The 19290-nt window shown below is 35.1% G+C and overlaps 1 protein-coding gene across 2 annotated transcripts; it reads right to left on the reverse strand.

The window, feature by feature from the left end:
- Window positions 1-290: 290 nt before the first annotated feature.
- LOC144968976 (T-complex protein 11-like protein 1) lies at window positions 291-14425 on the reverse strand. Of its 2 annotated transcripts, none has more exons than XM_078907881.1 (10): window positions 14083-14425; window positions 12501-12698; window positions 11361-11493; window positions 10286-10406; window positions 7332-7552; window positions 6853-6989; window positions 5270-5463; window positions 4264-4445; window positions 3312-3478; window positions 291-2535 (listed from the first exon to the last, which is right to left on the reverse strand). In XM_078907881.1, the coding sequence occupies exons 2-10, from the start codon at window positions 12598-12600 to the stop codon at window positions 2270-2272; spliced, it is 1521 nt and encodes a 506-aa protein (XP_078764007.1). In that variant the 5' UTR covers window positions 12601-12698; window positions 14083-14425; the 3' UTR covers window positions 291-2269. The 2 variants fall into 2 exon arrangements, with proteins under 2 accessions (XP_078764007.1, XP_078764008.1); XM_078907882.1 differs by lacking the exon at window positions 14083-14425 and adding an exon at window positions 13902-14042.
- Window positions 14426-19290: the final 4865 nt, after the last annotated feature.

Below are 19290 nucleotides of genomic sequence, written 5' to 3' on the forward strand. Positions count from 1 at the left end.
TAATAATAATAATAATAATAATAATAATAATAATAATAATAATAATGATAAAATTATATGTGACGAAATTTTGGTCTATGAGACTAGCAGTTAATTTATGCAGTCTCTAAAACTAAAAGAATTTTTTTTTTTTAAAATAAAAGAATAGCATGGATTGTTTTGCTTCTAGTTACATATTTGTACTGGCATTGCATAAATACACATATAAACAATAAACGATGCAATAATTCCAGTATCTGTCCCATTTTAAATGTTTTACTAACAAATTTGGATATTTTTTCTACTTCATCTTTTGAAATTCTAAAATTATAAACTGAATCAAAATATCGACGTCCTGGGCATGAAAATAAATTGGATTTTGCATCAAAAAAGGTAAATTGAAATCAAGTCTTTAAAAAAGGATAAAAATTGAATAAGGATTTAAAGATAAGTTCACGATTTTTTTTTCAGTTATTTTTGAGCAGAGTTTCTCCACTGACCGTTCAAGACGTAAATCTGTATATGTTCTTGATTTTGATCCGAAAAAAAAGTGTTTTGTAATGGCAACAACAATACAGTGCATAACAGAGAGATGCTTTACAAGACAAAAAATATCATCTCCCAAAACCCTAACTATACATTTGACGGCTTCCCTGCCAGCTAGGGTATCCGGCCAGGGCCTGAACAAAACCAAGTAATCTCATTCCAAGACAAAAGACAGAAAGCATGTTGGAAAACAGATATAGGGAGATAGAAGACACAGTAAGTGCCTCTCTGCCCACTATGGGAGGTAAGGAACCACACCCAGAGCAATGAAACTGGGACAACTATTATTTATTTAAATTCAGATGAATGGATCATTATTATGATGATGCATGCGTGATATGGCTGATAAATCAAGTATTAAAAACAAAATATGGATAAGAAATTTCGTTTTTGAAAATCAAACAACTTGTGAGGTAACATTTGAAAAATATTATTTTGATATTATATTGTGATATTAATACCTTAGAGCATGGTACGCGTAAAATTCATAGCAAATTCAATTCTATTATTTTCCATATAACTTGATGATGTTATAATAAATCATAAAATCATAAAATAATTAGCACAATGACTTAAAACGTACGTTGCAGGATTAGTGCACATATTTTTATACTTTTTTTTTTATGAAAAAAAAAAGTTTTTCAATATATGTATTCTACTTGAAACAAATTGCTTGCAAGGAACATGAAATAGAAATAATGAAAATTATCTGAATTAGATAATCCTTAGGTCAGCTGTTTCTTCTGCAGATCAGAATTCAATTTCAGTACTCATAAAATGTGACTGCCTCTTTTTTTCTGGCTTTGTGCACACATTTCTCAATTTGCCCATTTTTTAATCTGACAGGATTTAGAAAATCGTTTCCCCAACTTTTTCTATTTCCCCGCCACACTACAAAGCCTGTAATTTACAGCAGTACTCATGTTGGCCGATTACATCAAGAGAATGGAAACAAGCCTTCAAACAGTATAAAACTCTTGCCTAGTATAATCTAAATCTTTGCGTCATATCAGACACTGAACGACTGGTATAATGTGGCTGGTCAGGTATTTATTATAATCTCCTTTGTCCAGCCAGAGTGAAAGATGACAAACGTTTACCCTTTAATGGCAGGATTCAAGGTTACAAATAACTGATCAAATGGTTATTTCTTTGATTATTTTTCTCAATATATAACCACATTTCTAAATATTGAGAAGATCGGTGGACAGAGAGGCAAAAGAGGTAGGACTGTCATGCTCTTTACTAAGAAAGATGGCTGCTCTTTACTAAGAAAGATGGCCCAGAACTGAATGTGTTGGAAGAGCATAGTTGCAGCCAGATATCCCAACAAGAACCAAGAGGATTAAATAAGTAAGTAAGTAACAACAGACCCAGAGAGCATTTGTATCTTGGTTAAAATGGTCAGGTCTGTGTTATATTCAGATAAATAACCGAAAAAAATTACCATTTGATCAGGTTAGAGTATAGTCTATTCCCATTGTTAAAGGTTTCAACAGATTTAATATCATTACTAACTCTTATTCTTATAAAGTTTTAGGTCTTCACAAACTCAATGTGAAACTGGCAAAAACTGGCAATCCCTAAAACACGCAAGTGGTTTCAATGACAGTCTTAAAGTGGTAACTCTTGCTGCTGTGGTGACCTTATTGAACAATGTTGGCGATGGCCAGTCAATGGCAACATCAACAGTGAATCATCAATTTTATAACAGTTTCCTTCTAGTTAATCATCCATTAACTAGTTAGTGGCCATTTGGAAGATCAGTATTAACATTAGGCACATTTGCTGTTGTGTTGTCACCAGTTTGTTCCTCTGGTTTCATCAAGCATTCGATGATTGGTGCGTACTGAGGACCAAACACGGAGCGATTGTGTGAGGTGAGGCGAAGGAAGTTTCCGAGCACTTGTGATAATTCCTTATGGACAGCAGTACATCCTTTTGGGACTCGTAGATTGTTGACATTTTTGCCACTCATTCCTTCACGAATGAATTCACTGAGACGTTGAACTGTGGATGGATTATTTAATATTTATATCAAAAATATTTTATATGGAAGAAAATCATTGTGTGGAAATCGAAAAGAGCAAACATCATACTATTATTATGTACTATTATTCTACTTCGATTACTTGATTCATAAATATCACAAAGCACATCTTTAAATTTTCTCAAAATTTTTATTTTATTTTTTTTATTTAGAGAAAAATCTGAATTTGGCCAAACCATAGGACATTAGTCTGTCCATCTCAAAGTATTTTCCATCAAATCAAATAGAACTAGGTGCCCAATCATTGCTGAGTGTACAAAGTGGGGGGAAGGGGGGGGGGGGTGGAGAAGGCATGAGAGAAAAAATCTCGACTTCACCCAGGATCCATTTAGGTCTCTTTGCACGAGAAACGAGTGCTCTACCAACTGAGCTATCACCATTATCACCCATTAGCCTATAAACTTTGAGTTTTAAAAAACTGGACTTTCATCATCTAAACTCGGCTTTCACCATCTAGTTAACTCACTCAATCCTAGAGATTTTTGCTACTTTTCAAATTGGAAAAAAAGTTATTAAAATGAGCATGTACATAGATAGTTTTATTCAACTACTATTAACATGCAAAAACTAAAAACATTAGCTTTCATACTACGCCTATAATTTGTCTCAGAAAAATGTAATAAATAGGCATGGGGTAAAAGTAACCCGGGTAAACTCTGGATATAGTCGGTGTTAGGGTTGAGTGAGTTAATTATGAAATAATACCAGATTGACATGGTGGGTCACAAAAACTTACACATGAGTTCCCTGACTTTGCTGTCCCGGGATCCTAGACTGGAAACCTGTGACATGATCCCGTGTTTCTGCTCATCCGTCAAAGGTGGCAATGCCCGACTGGAAAGACTGTCTTCCACATCCTTCACCATCTGGAAAGCAATGGACTGTAGGACTGACTTGATGCCCCTGAAGATTCGTGACAAGAGAGAGAGGTACAAGTTTAATAATACAGCATTAGAAGAGCCTCCGTAAACATCAAAAAGTTGAACCACTTACAGACCTGCCAACAGCAACAAACAAAAATATGTGTATATTGATAGGAACACATCCAAATTTAAATGAAAAAACCTGTTTCAACCTAAAGAGAATAAATTATTTATATGCGCTTTCACTTTAAAATGCTTCAGGGATGTTGGAGTGTAGTAACATTTAATCATATGCGATTTATGAGAAGAAAAAAAAAAAATTCCCCACCCCCTTTTGCTCCAAAATTTAAATTTATAAATCTTGAATTTGACCAAATCATATCCTCAAAAAAAAATATGTATGAGATGCAGGTATGTTGCCAACCATAATAGAGGTGTTCCAATAGCTCGTTTGGTACAGAACTCGGCTCAGAAGAATATGGACCAGTATTTGGTCCTGGGTTACAATAGACAAGTGCGCTATCCAATAAAGACTAGCAAGCTGTTTGACAGAACAGGAATTGGGATTAACTCTGGATTCATGTACCTTATAGGCCTGAAGGACTGATACTATTATTATCTTGACGGACAAAATGAGGACATTCTGGGTGTAAATCTGATATTCTTCTGTAAGCTTAAAATACAACAAAAACTAATAATAGATTTTTTTTTAATTAAAAAAATTTCAAAATAAAACTCAGCTCTTTTATTAATTTCATAATAAAATTTAAATCAATTTTTAAAAATTCAAAACCCATAGGCAAAATATCAGTATTTTGAACTCACTCGTTTGCAACATCAGCCAAAAGGATCTCCACGTGTTCTTTCATAACAACTTTCAGCGCCTCCACTCCGTCCACTGCAGGCCCGACCACACCAAAAGTGACTAACTGGACAGATGACATGAGTGCCAGACTTTGAAGCTTGTCACGAAGCGACATAAATCGCACTTGGTCCAGCATCAGAGTCTAGATGTTAAAAGGTAGAGAAAAACAATAAAAATAAAAATACACTGAAATTGATGTTTGTTTCTCTGCCATGGAATAAATTTCAAATCGCATGTTTCTTGTTTGAATTGAAAAAGTGTATAATTTTTGAGAGAGTAGACAGCTATAAACACCTCAACCTCAAAACTGATAACAAATGAAAATGAAAAAATTTTATGGATAGTTTGGAGAAGAAAAGAGAGCATTAAAGATATGCTGCATTATTTCTCAAAATGTTCCAAGTGGATATGTGGCCCTTTAAAAACAGGGGAAATAACTGACACTGTAGTTGTCTTGCAAAATATCTGTGGAAGACCAAAATGGACTAATTGCTCTCTTTGATATTTTACCGCTTGTGTGGTGTTTCATGCATTCGAAATATAACCGGTCGACATTTTCAAAGACCTTCCAACCCTCTCTTTCTCTTTATAAAACAATCCCACCACGCCGAACATTTTTTTATCAATCAATACAAAAACTGTTAAGCACAATAAAAACTTTCTTACAATATTCGATGTGCATAAAACATTGATAATCTATATTTGATTTGTCATTTGGTTAAAATCTGATTTTTAAATACACTCTGTATTTAAGATATTTATGCATTTTATGATATCAACTTTGAAAATCAAATTTAGCATTTACCAAGTCTGTACATTAAATTCCTATTTCTCGAGATGAATAAAGGATTTTCATTATTGTTAAAATTGTTGATCATCATCATAGCTTGCCGCTCCAACGATAACCTCTGATTTCATTCCTCAAGGCTCTGAAGGACTGTAAAGAATGACCAAAAGTTCACTTACCTCTGGAAAATTATTAGGGTCTGACCAGTTCAGAATTTCAAAATAGGCTTCTGTCATGACATTGGCAGGCGTAGGAATACAACTAGAACTACTTGAAGCTCCTTCTTCCTGCGACTCTCTGGCTTTTTTTAATAGTTTGTCAAAGTTCCTTTTTAGCCAAGATCGGGTGTAATTAAGAGGATCTAATCCCAGGGCTGGTAGAAATGGATGAAAAAAAATGGGTAATTACAGACTATATTGCCAAGCTATTACAGAACCTAATACAATGGAAAAACCCAATTTTACACGAGTTAAAAAAAAAAAGAAAAGAAAAAAAGGCTGTTCATCAACCTAAATAGATAAATAAACAGCGTTTTTAATTTTTATTCTTATAAATAAAATATGGCAGGTTTACGAGCTTTTTGATGTTCTAAAGCATTGTAATGGACAGAATCAATGACTATTTGGAAAAGGACTTATCTAAGCCTGCCAAATCCTGAGACTTCATTGAGTGTGGGGATATGTTAAGGACAAAGTTTTTGTTCCACCACTTCCAGCAAATATTAATGAAATGAAAGATAGAATAACAGTTGCAATCAAAACAGTGGACCAACATCCTGAGGCGTATATGGGAGGAATTCTCATATCGGCCTGACATTGTATGTACTTCTTCTTCCTCCAGTGTCATCTCATGGGTTGAGGTCGACTTGAAATGACACGCCAATCTTCCCTGTTGACGGCTTGCTGACTGCATTCGGCTGCCGACAATCCTGTCCATGTCCTCACATCATCTATCCAAGTTCTTGCTGGCCTGCCACTCCCTCTTTTCCCCTCAACTCTACCCTCAAGAATGTCCTTGTTGACAGTTTGTATGTACACATAACACTTGTAAAGCATGAAATAAAATTTATATACACACCAAGGATTACTATACTGTATAGTTGTCCTTGATACACACCCAAATTAGTATTTTGTATTGCTCTTCTCTTTTGAACCACTGAATGATAATTTTGCCATATTCTTTTTGAAACAGATACACATCAGGAAGACTTTTAAGGTATTGTGTATGTGAATAGATGAAAGCGTTCATTCTAATGGCAAAGGTGAAAATATTTCTGTTTGACCCAATTCGATTGAACACGTTTTTTAAAATAATGCAGTAGCGGTTTTCTAAGATATTTTTAAAAAATGACAATACAAAGTTTCAACTCTGGTTTAATTCTTTATAGTGTAGGTCCGATTTAATCCGACCGTAACAACATATCTATTTCTGATATCTGACTTTGTGCAACGAGTTATCTATATTCTCTATAAAAATGTCTGGATGATAGAATCTTACATGACTTCCGGTAGGCCTGAATTTATTCTTTAATTAACCACCCTGCCATCTTCCCCAAATGAGCAGACGATGCCACCCATTGAAGCCCTTGCTGCATTGCTGTTTCTGTTCTTTTCGTGTCCATAGTAACAACCAGATATATATTTGGAGGAATGTTGACATGAAAAGCTCACTCTCCCTACTAAAAAAAATGAATACATTTTCAACAACAACAACAAAAATGATAATAAAACACGAACATACACACAACTGATCAAATTGCTACCTGTTTGTGTTTCAAAGTATTCAGCGAACTTTTTCCTTTCATAATCGATTGAATGCTGTTGAATGTATGGTCTGATTTGCTTGATGGTGAAATTGACCATGTCCCTCTTCATCAGATCCAGAGTCTCCATAATTGCTCTGTGGTATTCGATAAAATAATAAATATAAATAATATAAAATAAATAGATAGATGAATGAAAAAGAAGTAAGTAAGTAAATAAATTTTTAAAACTTTATCAGTAGTATCCAATGGACTATGTTTTATAAAACATTATAAATCGTAAGTTTGAAGACTTTTAAAAAACCCAATGCACAATATTTTTTGATCACCAATTTCTTTAACTCATTATATAAAAACTGTAATTTTAACTGAGCCTTCTCTTCCCAACTAACATAAAGTTCAACTTATGTGTTATCTGTACTTTGAAAATGATATTTCATTTTAGTGACAATCTTTAAAAAGAGAGAATAGCTACTTACCTAAATTTGGGTACGACCTCTGTGATGGTTCTAATTTGAGCAATTTTTTCATCTCTTACAGGGGCACACGTTTTGGCCATGATCTCAGTCACATAGTTACTGTAGTAATCTATGTCAAAGGCGTCATGTTCCATTTTCTGTTTTATCAGTTCAAGGTCGAGGACTTGATTAATTTGATCTCGCAGAGGCTGTTGCTGTGGCAGCATTATGTCATTCATCATCTGCAATATCATAAAATATGACTATCAATATCCTAAGAATACCGCAGTTTGCCAACATGATGATTATCATATCTCAAGAGGTTTCTCACTTGATGCCAATTTAACTCTAAGATATAAAATTCAAATCTTATTTAAATTTAATATAAGCTTCATGAATTTTCTTTAATTTTTAATGGATTTGTTGGTGAAATTTTTCTTTTTTCTAAAATTTCACAGGTAATCATGCAAACATGAGCGAGGATAATTTGGTTATCTGCTTTTACTTTTATTTGTGGGTCTTCTATTTGAGACCAACCTATGTGAACAGCATATAAGATTGAAAGAAATGTCCAACTCAACTGAAATCATGTGTTCCTTTATTGAAAAACAGCAAGATCAAAAAAATTTCCTGCAACAATATTAATAATATCCAAAGTGTTGTATTGACTGGAACTGGAAATATCCAAGAAACTTAAATCCAAAATAATAAATGAATTGTAACTTTTTAATAAAGGAGATCAGTTTTCAAAGCATTCGCTTCTTCTTCATAAAACGGCAGTCAAAATAAACACGGCAAAAATAGTAAATGAGCGAGAATGTCGCATTCATTACCAATATGAACTTAACTCGAGTCTATGGAAAATAAAGCAAAACAGCAATCCAAACAATGAATGGAAAGAGACGCAAGCGGCAATGAAATATGCGGGGGAAGAAAGTGCAGGCTCTATTAATACAACTAAGAACAAACCAAATCGAACGCCTAACATCGCTATTAACGATCTATCGCGGCAACAAAAAGAACTTAGGATCAGGATACAAAACACGAAAGACTCGGAAGAAATAATAAACCTGAAAACGGAACGAAACAAAATACTGCATTCAATTCGATCACTTACAATAAAACACAGAAACGAGGAATTAGACAAAAAAGTGGAAGACATAGAAAAGTCCAAAAATAACGCATCGTCTATGTTCAAAGCGACGAAAGCTCTGAACCGAAAACCATTCAATAACCCAAAACTACAGGATAAATTTGGCAAACAGACAACAAATCCCAACGATATCCTTGACATTGTAACTGACCACTTCCAGCAGAAATTTCACAAACAAGTCTCACAAATATCGCCCTTCTCAGGAAACCCTAGAGACCTAAACAACCGCATCACAACAACTGAAGTTAGAAATAGCATAAAGTGCCTAAACAATAACAGATCCCCAGGCGAAGATGAAATTCCCGCTGAATTGCTGAAATGCGGTACCTTCTCCCTGGATCTGAGCATTGCAAACATAATGAACAAAACATTCTCAACACACAAAGACTGGGACATAAACAGCGGTGTCCTAATTACAATACAAAACCAGGAAAAATGAAAGGACCCGTAAACAACCTGCACCCAATAACATTACTGAATACCATAAGAAAAACACTGTCAACTATTGTCCTCAACCGAATTTGACCGAAAATAGAAAAATATCTATCACATAGCCAAAGCGGGTTTCGCCAAGACCGAAGCACATCGGACGTTGTATGGACACATAAATGGTTGGCAGCAAAGGCACTCAAAGAAAACATATCCATAACAATAACCGGAATCGATATGTCCGCAGCCTTTGATACGATCGACAGAGGAAAACTTTTGGAGATATTAACAGACATAGTAGACGAAGACGAGCTCCGAATAATCCGATTTCTCCTCAGCAACACAAAGATACAACCAAGGATATACGGGGCCACAAAACAGATGCAGTTCGAAAGTAACATCGGGACCCCCCAAGGAGATAGTCTGAGCCCGATTCTGTTCACAATATACTTAGAACACGCTCTGAAAGAAGTTCGAAAAGTCATTCCAAAACCAACGACTCATATTGAGAATGCAATCCCTAGAGAAATCGCCTATGCAGATGATGTCGATTTTATTGGATCAACACCAGCAAATATAGACATCATACAAAATACCCTCATGAAATATAACCTCCAAGTCAATGCCAATAAAACCGAATTTACAACAATATCGAGGAACAAAGAGGAATGGAAAAGAACAAAGAAAGTCGGCTCACTAATTGGAGACACCGAGGATGTACAAAGAAGAAAACAGCTATCAAACGCCACACTCAGTAAACTCACCAATGTATGGATTAGAGGTGACAAAATAAAGAGAAAAACCAAACTGAAACTGTACCGTGCTCTTGTAAAACCGGTACTTCTGTATAACTGCGGCACTTGGGCATTGACAAAATCCGAAGAAGAACATCTGGATGCCTTCCATCGCACACAGCTAAGAAGGGTACTGGACATCAAATACCCAAAAAAGATCTCAAATGAATCACTCTATAAGATCACAAAAGAAAGACCAATCTCCCTTGACATTTTACAACAACGATGGCAACTTTTCGGTCACATACTACGCAGGGACAAAAACATACCAGCTAACCAAGCCATGTCGGGATACTTCCAAAAACACGGGAACCTTTTCAGAGGAAGACCGATCACAACACTCCCTGTGATCCTAAACAAAAACCTCACAACACTTGGACAAAGCATTAGTCTCATAACGGCAGGGGACCTTGACAATCTGAGAACCCTAGCAGAGGACCGGCAATATTGGAGACACCTCACACAGGAAATACTGGAAACAGCCCAGGCGACCCGATCTTTCGGTCGAGACGCGAAAGGCATCTAAGTCAGTAAGTCAAGTCATAAGGGACTAAGAAGACTACTAAATTGTTAAAAATCTTTCATCAAGCACAACATACCTCTTTTAGCTCTCCAATAACATTCAAGGCCATCGACATGTCAGGAGGATCTTGTGACAATTTCTCTTGGAAAACATCCCAGAATGCACGGTGCATTGTGTCACGCACTCTCTTTTGCAAGCTAGAAATCAACAAATAAAACAATATATACTGTACTCATTCAACCGTATTCATATCACACCAAACAGAAGCTTTGTAAGGTATATTAATAATGTAATTTTATCCATTTACAAATACAGTCACCACTTTCACTCAGCCCGAGTGCAGTCAAGAAATTTTTGCTGACTTCCCTGTCTACTAGCAGTGATTGGCTCGTTAGATCTGGTGGGAGTACATTGAGATAGATAAGCGTCCTATCCGAGTGCAGTCAAGAAATTTTTGCTGACTTCCCTGTCTACTAGCAGTGAATGGCTCGTTAGATCTGGTGGGAGTACATTGAGATAGATAAGCGTCCTATCCGAGTGCAGTCAAGAAATTTTTGCTGACTTCCCTGTCTACTAGCAGTGAATGGATCATTAGATCTGGTGGGAGTACATTGAGATAGATAAGCGTCCTATCCAAAGGATAGCAAACTATTGCTATTGTCCATTCCACGCTATAGAAACCAGGATGAACTCGGTCTCCATGGGCCTCATGGTTTTGAAGGAATACTTAAGCATTACAATCTATGTTATATCCGACAAGCCAGAATGGGCCATAAAGCATGCTGAAATGATGAAGAAAGAGATCAAAGCAATGAAAAAAAAAAAGTGATGAAGATGATGTATTTTATAAAGTTTAGGAGAAAAACAAGTTATATCAAAACATTACTTTATATCCATTAAAAATACAATCCACTGCTTGGGTAAATTATTTTTTTTCATGCATTTCAATTACAATACAATTTGATATCCTTCACATCTTATAAATTTGTTTTGGACTTTTTTTTTCTCATGGATTTATTATATAAAATGGCTGAAAAAATACGGCTGATAAACAGGAAATAGGAAAACTGAATCAGTGCATTATCTCCATGTGAAAATGATATAAAACCTAAACCGGTTGAAAAGGACAATATCAAAAATATGTGTTTTACCTATTTTCAGGAGAATTATCCTCAGCAATTTCAAAGTCATTGTTCACGGCAATTTCATGTGCTAAGCTCATGTTTTTCATTCCATCTGCAGCTGACATCAACTGGTCAAAGTTCACAAATTTTGGAGGAGAGGCTAAAGGATAAAATTCAAAATTAACATAAAACTCGACAAATTTGTATTTAATCATCAAAATGTCATCTTAAAGTAGAACCTTTGATTTTTACACCCTTCACAATCAATGGTCATTGATATTCTTATCTTAAAATTTAACAAACTTTTTTCTTTTTAATATCCCCGCCTTCCTTTCTTGCGCCATCTCCTTACATTTACATTGTTTCCCCATTTGACGAAGTGTGATATTTTGTAAATTTACATATTTGTGTTTGTGCTTTTTGTCTCCAGATAAAGGCCAAGGGCAGAAACGTTGTTTGTTTTGTGTTGTTCCCTTATATATGAGTCACATCTACTCAATTTATTTTTCTCTACAAAGGTTGCTCTCCAAAATTCTACATTTTTCAGCTTCCATTTCTATTTTCAGGCAGGTTTGATTTCAACGTTCCCGGACACCACCAAGAGAGAAAGAAGTGAGTGATGTGACTAGAATTTCAGTGAAGCCTGAGGTGAATAACTGCTACCACTACCCCTTTCAGCGTGAAGCTAAGAGCTTGGAATTATAATCAGATAAATAACAAGATTTGAAAGAAATTTAATCTCGCCATTAATTAAAGGTTTTCTGACCCGGTCGACATTAAGAAGTACCTACACCATGATGAGGATAAAAAAGTCAAAACCTGCAATATGATGCATGCTTTTTACCCTGAATGGAGCAGAGGTGCAGTAAAATTGTCTTCTTACTGCTGCGATTAGATATTAAAAGACAAATAAAGAAGATATAGTACCGTATATTTCACATTCCTAATTCTACTTTACTTATTCCCTTAAACCTCTGCAAATGTGTTTTGATTTTTCTCTAATCTGACATATCAAACCGTTTTCATAAAGAGTAAAGTTATAACGACACGATTGGCTTAAATGATTCAGGCTTCATATCTTATTACTCTCTTGGTGAAATCAATAAAATATCAGGTTGGATTTAAAACAGACCGTGACTCCTAAAGTTAATTAAATGAGAGTCTCACCTCCAACCATATTCATCAACTCATCAGGAATTCCAACTTTTCGAGGCGATTCTTGCCTCTCCTCATTCCCTTTGCCATTATCCTTTTGCTCCCCAGACATCTTTACTTCCCTTCACAATGTGAGTTGGTGATTCACTGTTCTACTCGGTCATAAGTAAATTAGACAAAACAGGTTGGAAGGGTGTCAATCTGCAGAATCTTTAAAAAAGGTAATGCGATAAATCGTAAAAGAATCTTTAAAAAATTTAGCATGTTGATTTCTTGATTTAAATGTAAGTAAATAAGTATTCTAGTTAGTAGTTAGATCAATACATCTATGGACTATGAAATGATCTCTGTCATGCAACTTTGTATTCTAGTTCTAGTAATATGTTGTTGAAGGTCTCGAGTTCAAATTCAGCGTGGGCATTGTCTTAGGAAGAGCTTCTTTACTCACATATTTCACCATATTTGTGTGGAACATGATGAGTAGTTCTTTTGTTCGCTGGAAACAGCATTGTAAAACAAATTATAATAGTTATATTTATAGCACCTTACAGGCATCATGTCTCGTCATACATATTAATATTTGAGGTGCTGTTGGAACCAATGGTAAAAGTATAAGTATAAGTAAAGCATTTTGGGCACTTTCCGTTGTCTCTCTCTCTCTCTCTCTCTCTCTCTCTCTCTCTCTCTCTCTCTCTCTCTCTCTCTCTCTCTCTCTGTGAATCTCTTTATATTGAAAAAGTATTTGTCTTGCCTAACTTTTGTATAAATTTGTATAGAAAGTGTAATCAATAGAGAATATTAAGTATTTCAAATTTCAATGCCCATAATGTTAGTTTGTTGGTGTATAAGTATTACAAGATTGTAGTGTCTGCAACTATACTATTCCACAGGAAATCCAGTGGTCCAAAGAACAGTCTCACTTAAAAAGATCCTTGATAGTAGTAACTAAGTAACTAGTACTATTCTAGACTCTAGTACGAGGATATTTTTGAAGATAGAAAGATGATAGATGAACAAATGTATTAGGATTATTTTAAGCTTGCCTTATGCCTATTGGACAACCCCCAAAATGATAGACAAAGTTATATTTCCATTCTTTTGACAGAATCTCACAGTTGCAATTGTCGTCATTAGCAAAGCTCCTCATGCAAATGAGTTCAAGCTTCAACTTCAACTTCAAGAAAATGACTATGTGATATGTGACTATGGCACTTAATTAATGGTTCCTTAATTAAATCTCATTTCAATTTTTCAATTTACTTTTTTCACTAATTTTTACCATTGTCATTTGATTTGATTTGTCTAAAATCTATGTTATTGATGCAATCATTTCCCAAAGAGTCAAATATAAGCTAAAGAAGAGGAAAATATAGTTTTATTGTTCACACAGTACAGTGCAGCATCAGCGCATACCTGCCAGAGCCAGAAGCCAGCATCACTATCAGTATCAGCTGTTCTAATGTTATGACATGACGATGTCTGTTGACCTAAATTTCAGCTAAAGACGCTACCCAGAAACAAAATACAATGGAATGATAATGGGATAACCTTCGTCTCTCAAACATTGGGATGGTGTTTATAGAATACTACATACCTCCAATTTGTTGTAACTTCGAAAACAATATGATGTTATTTGATTCTGAATAAGAATTATCTGGAATGACCCCGAATGTAAACAAAGAGCGATGGTGTTTACAAAATTATTTTGCCAGATTTGCTACTTGAAACTGTCCAAAACAATAAAGTAAAAGTATGGCTGGAAAATTATTACCAATTTGTTCTAATGTTCTAAGATTATAGAAATATTTTTTTCATTTTTATCACTTACGTCTTTACATTACACTTCGAGGTCAAGAATTGTTATAATATAGCAATGGATATGATACAATTGTGACAAAATGAACAAAATAAATTATTCATGTATAGATCATTCTGGCAACAGGTACGGAACTTGCATCATAACCTAAAACGGTAAACTTGACTCATTGATAATCCATTGACCTTTTGGAGGAAGTGATTCGTCAAGAAAAGTTGACTGGAAAAGTGCTAGGAAGAAACAATCCCACACACACACACACACACACACACACACACGAACACACACACACACACACACACACACACACACACACACACACACACACACACACACACATTCACTCAGTCATTCACAGCCAGAGTAATCAACTTTGAACTCCGGCCAGTATCATCTATTAGATGATTATTACTCCGGCCAACATGAACATATTATTCAGGTCTGACATCCGAATGCAAGAGCTTAGTGTAACATTGTTGTAATGGACAATAGTTTGCGTCATTTTTTGGGATTTCTGTTGCAAGACACTTTGAGCACACTGATTGCTGTATAAAAGCTCAAAAAAGCTCAATAAAACTGATTTAAAATAATAATAATGATAATAATAATGATAATAAGAAGAAGAAGAAGAAGAAAAGAAGAAGAAGAAGAAGAAGAAGAAGAGAGAAGAAGAAGAAGAAGAAGAAGAAGAAGAAGAAGAAGAAGAAGAAGAAGAAAAAGAAGAAGAAGAAAAGAAGAAGAAGAAGAAGAAGAAGAAGAAGAAGAAGAAGAAGAAGAAGAAGAGAAGAAAGAAGAAGAAGAAGAAGAAGAAGAAGAAGAAGAAGAAAAGAGAAGAAGAGAAGAAGAAGAAGAAGAAGAAGAAGAAAGAAGAGAAGAAAGAAGAGAAGAAGAAGAAGAAGAAGAAGAAGAAGAAGAAAAGAAAGAAGAAGAAGAAGAAAAGAAGAAGAGAGAAGAAGAAAGAGAAGAAGAAGAAAGAAGAAGAAGAAGAAGAAGAAGAAGAAGAAGGAAGAGAGAGAGGAAGAAGAAGAGAAGAAGAAGAAGAAGAAGAGAAGAAGAAGAAGAGAAGAAGAAGAAGAGAAGAAGAAGAAGAAGAAGAAGAAGAGAAGAAGAAGGAAGAAGAAGAAAAGAAGAAGAGAAGAGAAGAGAAGAGAAGAAGAAGAAGAAGAAGAAGAAGAAGAAGAAGAAGAAGAAGAAGAAGAAGAAGAAGAAGAAGAAGAAGAAGAAGAAGAAGAGAAGAAGAAGAGAAGAAGAAGAAGAAGAAGAAGAAGAAGAAGAAGAAGAAGAAGAAGAAGAAGAAGAAGAAGAAGAAGAAGAAGAAGAAGAAGAAGAAAGAAGAAGAAGAAGAAGAAGAAGAAGAAGAAAGAAGAAGAAGAAGAAAAGAAGAAGAAGAAGAAGAAGAAGAAGAAGAAGAAGAAGAAGAAGAGAAGAAGAAGAAGAAGAAGAAGAAGAAGAAGAAGAAGAAGAAGAAGAGAAGAAGAAGAAGAAGAAGAAGAAGAAGAAGAAGAGAAGAAGAAGAAGAGAAGAAGAAGAAGAAGAAGAAGAAGAAGAAGAAGAAGAAGAAGAAGAAGAAAGAAGAAGAAGAAGAAGAAGAAGAGAAGAAGAAGAAGAGGAGAAGAAGAAGAAGAAGAAGAAGAAGAAAGAAGAAGAAGAAGAAGAAGAAGAAGAAGAAGAAGAAGAAGAAGAAGAGAAGAAGAAGAGAAGAAGAAGAAGAAGAAGAAGAAGAAGAAGAAGAAGAAGAAGAAGAAGAAGAAGAAGAAGAAGAAGAAGAAGAAGAAGAAGAAGAAGAAGAAGAAGAAGAAGAAGAAGAAGAAGAAGAAGAAGAAGAAGAAGAAGAAGAAGAAGAAGAAGAAGAAGAAGAAGAAGAAGAAGAAAGAAGAAGAAGAAGAAGAAGAAGAGAAGAAGAAGAAGAAGAAGAAGAAGAAGAAGAAGAAGAAGAAGAAGAAGAAGAAGAAGAAGAAGAAGAAGAAAAGAAGAAGAAGAAGAAGAAGAAGAAGAAGAAGAAGAAGAGAAGAAGAAGAAGAAGAAGAAGAAGAAGAAGAGAGAAGAAGAAGAAGAAGAAGAAGAAGAAGAAGAAAGAAGAAGAAGAAGAAGAAGAAGAAGAAGAAGAAGAAGAAGAAGAAGAAGAAGAAGAAGAAGAGAGAAGAAGAAGAAGAAGAAGAAGAAGAAGAAAGAAGAAGAAGAAGAAGAAGAAGAAGAAGAAGAAGAAGAAGAAGAAGAAGAGAAGAAGAAGAAGAAGAAGAAGAAGAGAAGAAGAAGAAGAAGAAGAAGAAGAAGAAGAAGAAGAAGAAGAAGAAGAAGAAGAAGAAGAAGAAGAAGAAGAAGAAGAAGAAGAAGAAGAAGAAGAAGAAAGAAGAAGAAGAGAAGAAGAAGAAGAAAGAAGAAGAAGAAGAAGAAGAAGAAGAAGAAGAGAGAAAAGAAGAAGAAGAAGAAGAAGAAGAAGAAGAAGAAGAAGAAGAAGAAGAAGAAGAAGAAGAGAGAAGAAGAAGAAGAAGAAGAAGAAGAAGAAGAAGAAGAAGAAGAGAAGAAGAAGAAGAAGAAGAAGAAGAAGAAGAAGAAGAAGAAGAAGAAGAAGAAGAAGAAGAAGAAGAAGAAGAAAGAAGAAGAAGAAGAAGAAGAAGAAGAAGAAGAGAAGAAGAAAGAAGAAGAAGAAGAAGAAGAAGAAGAAGAAGAAGAAGAAGAAGAAGAAGAAGAAGAAGAAGAAGAAGAAGAAGAAGAAGAAGAAGAAGAAGAAGAAAGAAGAAGGAGAAGAAGAAGAAGAGGAGAGAAGAAGAAGAAGAAGAAAAGATGAAGAAGAAGAAGAAGAAGAAGAAGAAGAAGAAGAAGAAGGAGAAGAAGAAGAAGAAGAAGAAGAAGAAGAAGAAGAAGAAGAAGAAGAAGAAGAAGAAGAAGAAGTCACATACAATACATTTAAAATTCAATTAAGTAAATATTTTCTGAAAAGATATGTTTTCAATGGGTTTTTAAAAAATTTTTGTTGAAATTGTCTATTGAGTTCGAAAATCTCACAGATTGAGGGAGATCATTCCAAATCGTGGGTCCGAATTTCATAAGAGACCTATCGCCAAAAAAAAAAAATTGCAACAATGAGCCAATAATGACAATTCAGACCTGTAAATAAATGCACGTTGACTCCTGGTTATAATACTATAGAAGGCTGTGACTCCAGGCAAGAAGCCCATCTCTGTACAGGCTGACTCCAGGCCATGAATCGATTTGTTTGAATTAATTATAATATTGTTTAGTACATCAGAAAATCATCATTAACTTGAACCAGACAACACTCCCACCCACCCCGCCTTCCTGTGCTTCATCAAATCTGTAGCTATTAATACATCCATTGTCTTCAATTGATGTTTTGCGTTTATCCATGATACTCACAACATCCACCAGTCTGATATAACCTACCAACACGCAAAACTGACCTTGAGCGTTTATAGTTTGATTATTTAGTGAGAACTACTTACAAAAATGGTTGGCTGAAAACAATAATAAAGAGCTGAGTAGCGTCACTTTCGTTCCTTCTATATGAAGTCGATGAATGAAAAATACATCTTATGAACGCCGATTTATGACAGCCTTCAAAGATGACATTCAGCAGATGTATGCAACACAACCATGTAAATAGCTATCTTCACTGTAGGCCAAAGAGCAATTGATTAAACAATACACAAGTCGAACGAAGTGGAATATCAAGTCCCAGGCTAAAATCACGGCACCTTCAGACGAAGTTTGGCCAAGTTTTAGTCATTTGCGGAGGCCGGACTTCAAGCTTAGTCTGAGACTAGTTACTAATATACATCATAGCGTCGACAGGAAAACATCTATTTTTAGATTGAACGAGCTTCGATTCGGAAGGAAAATACGTCGGTTACGAATGACAGAGGCAAAAAGTGTCCTGTTGCTCTTGACACGGGCTTAACAATTATAAGATAAGTGCAGATCGTCGAAAGTACACATTTTGGGAGTAAAAACTAAAATAAACTGTATCTAATCCGCTCACGAGTTGCAAGTGAACGGAGACTCGAAATCAAAGGGTTTGTGTCAAAGAACAACCAAAAAAGTGATTAGAAAGTATAGTAGAGACAAAAGTTATTCTACTGGTATTGCGACTGACTGAAATAATATGATTCATCAGAACACATTTTCTCTTATGTTTGTCTGGTTTTTATTGGGGGTTTTTTTTTGTATTTGTTTGTTTGTTGTTGTATTTTTTTATTTTATTTATTTTTTTTTTTTTTGCTTGAATTTGTTTGAATTTCAATGAAACTCTCATTGGCCTAAATATAGAATTGACAGTCGACCATGAACATAATTGTAGTCTATCAGTCTACAGTCACTATCACGTGATTTGATTCGTCATGGCAAAGGTAAGTTAAACTACGAAAAGGAACGAAATATTATCTATACCGGATGTCTTGCTAATTTCCTCTTTGGAAATCTTTTGCGTTGAAAGTATGAAGGCTGGTATCTTTCCTATCATCGTGTTCTAGAGAGCGTGATGTTACCAGCACAAAATAGCCGAATTAGTCACCGTCCTTTCAACGTCCACTTCTAGGCAAGAGACCAGCTAGTCAGAGACTAAAAGGCGTTCATGAAATCCGACTTTTTTAGTCACTTACTTTGCTCAGGCTTAAGACTAGCATGTCATTTGCTAGACAAGTAAATAACTAAATCTAGTCCGCGTTCATGAAAACAGTTCCTGCGGTGCAATGGTAGCATTGGCCGGTAATCAGGATGTCGGAGGATTGATCTCCGGACTTTTAGGATGTTCTTTTTATCTTGTATATTTCTCTCTACTTTGGATGACATTGTTTCTTACACACTTTTTCAGTTCTATAATAGTCAGAAGTGGTTTCAGGGTTGATTTAATGTAGAAGTTTATGTTTTGCTTCAGACCCTTCGATGTGTCTCGGCTATACGCCGTCTTGTTGACATCACTCCAGATAGTTTCGAAAAACTTCCACTCGTTGAAGCTTGTGTTCTGTT

The sequence above is a fragment of the Berghia stephanieae genome, chromosome 3 (genome assembly GCF_034508935.2).
Source record: "Berghia stephanieae isolate SIO BIC M18660-M18661 chromosome 3, UCSD_Bste_1.3, whole genome shotgun sequence".
Taxonomy (NCBI): Eukaryota; Metazoa; Mollusca; class Gastropoda; order Nudibranchia; family Aeolidiidae; genus Berghia; species Berghia stephanieae.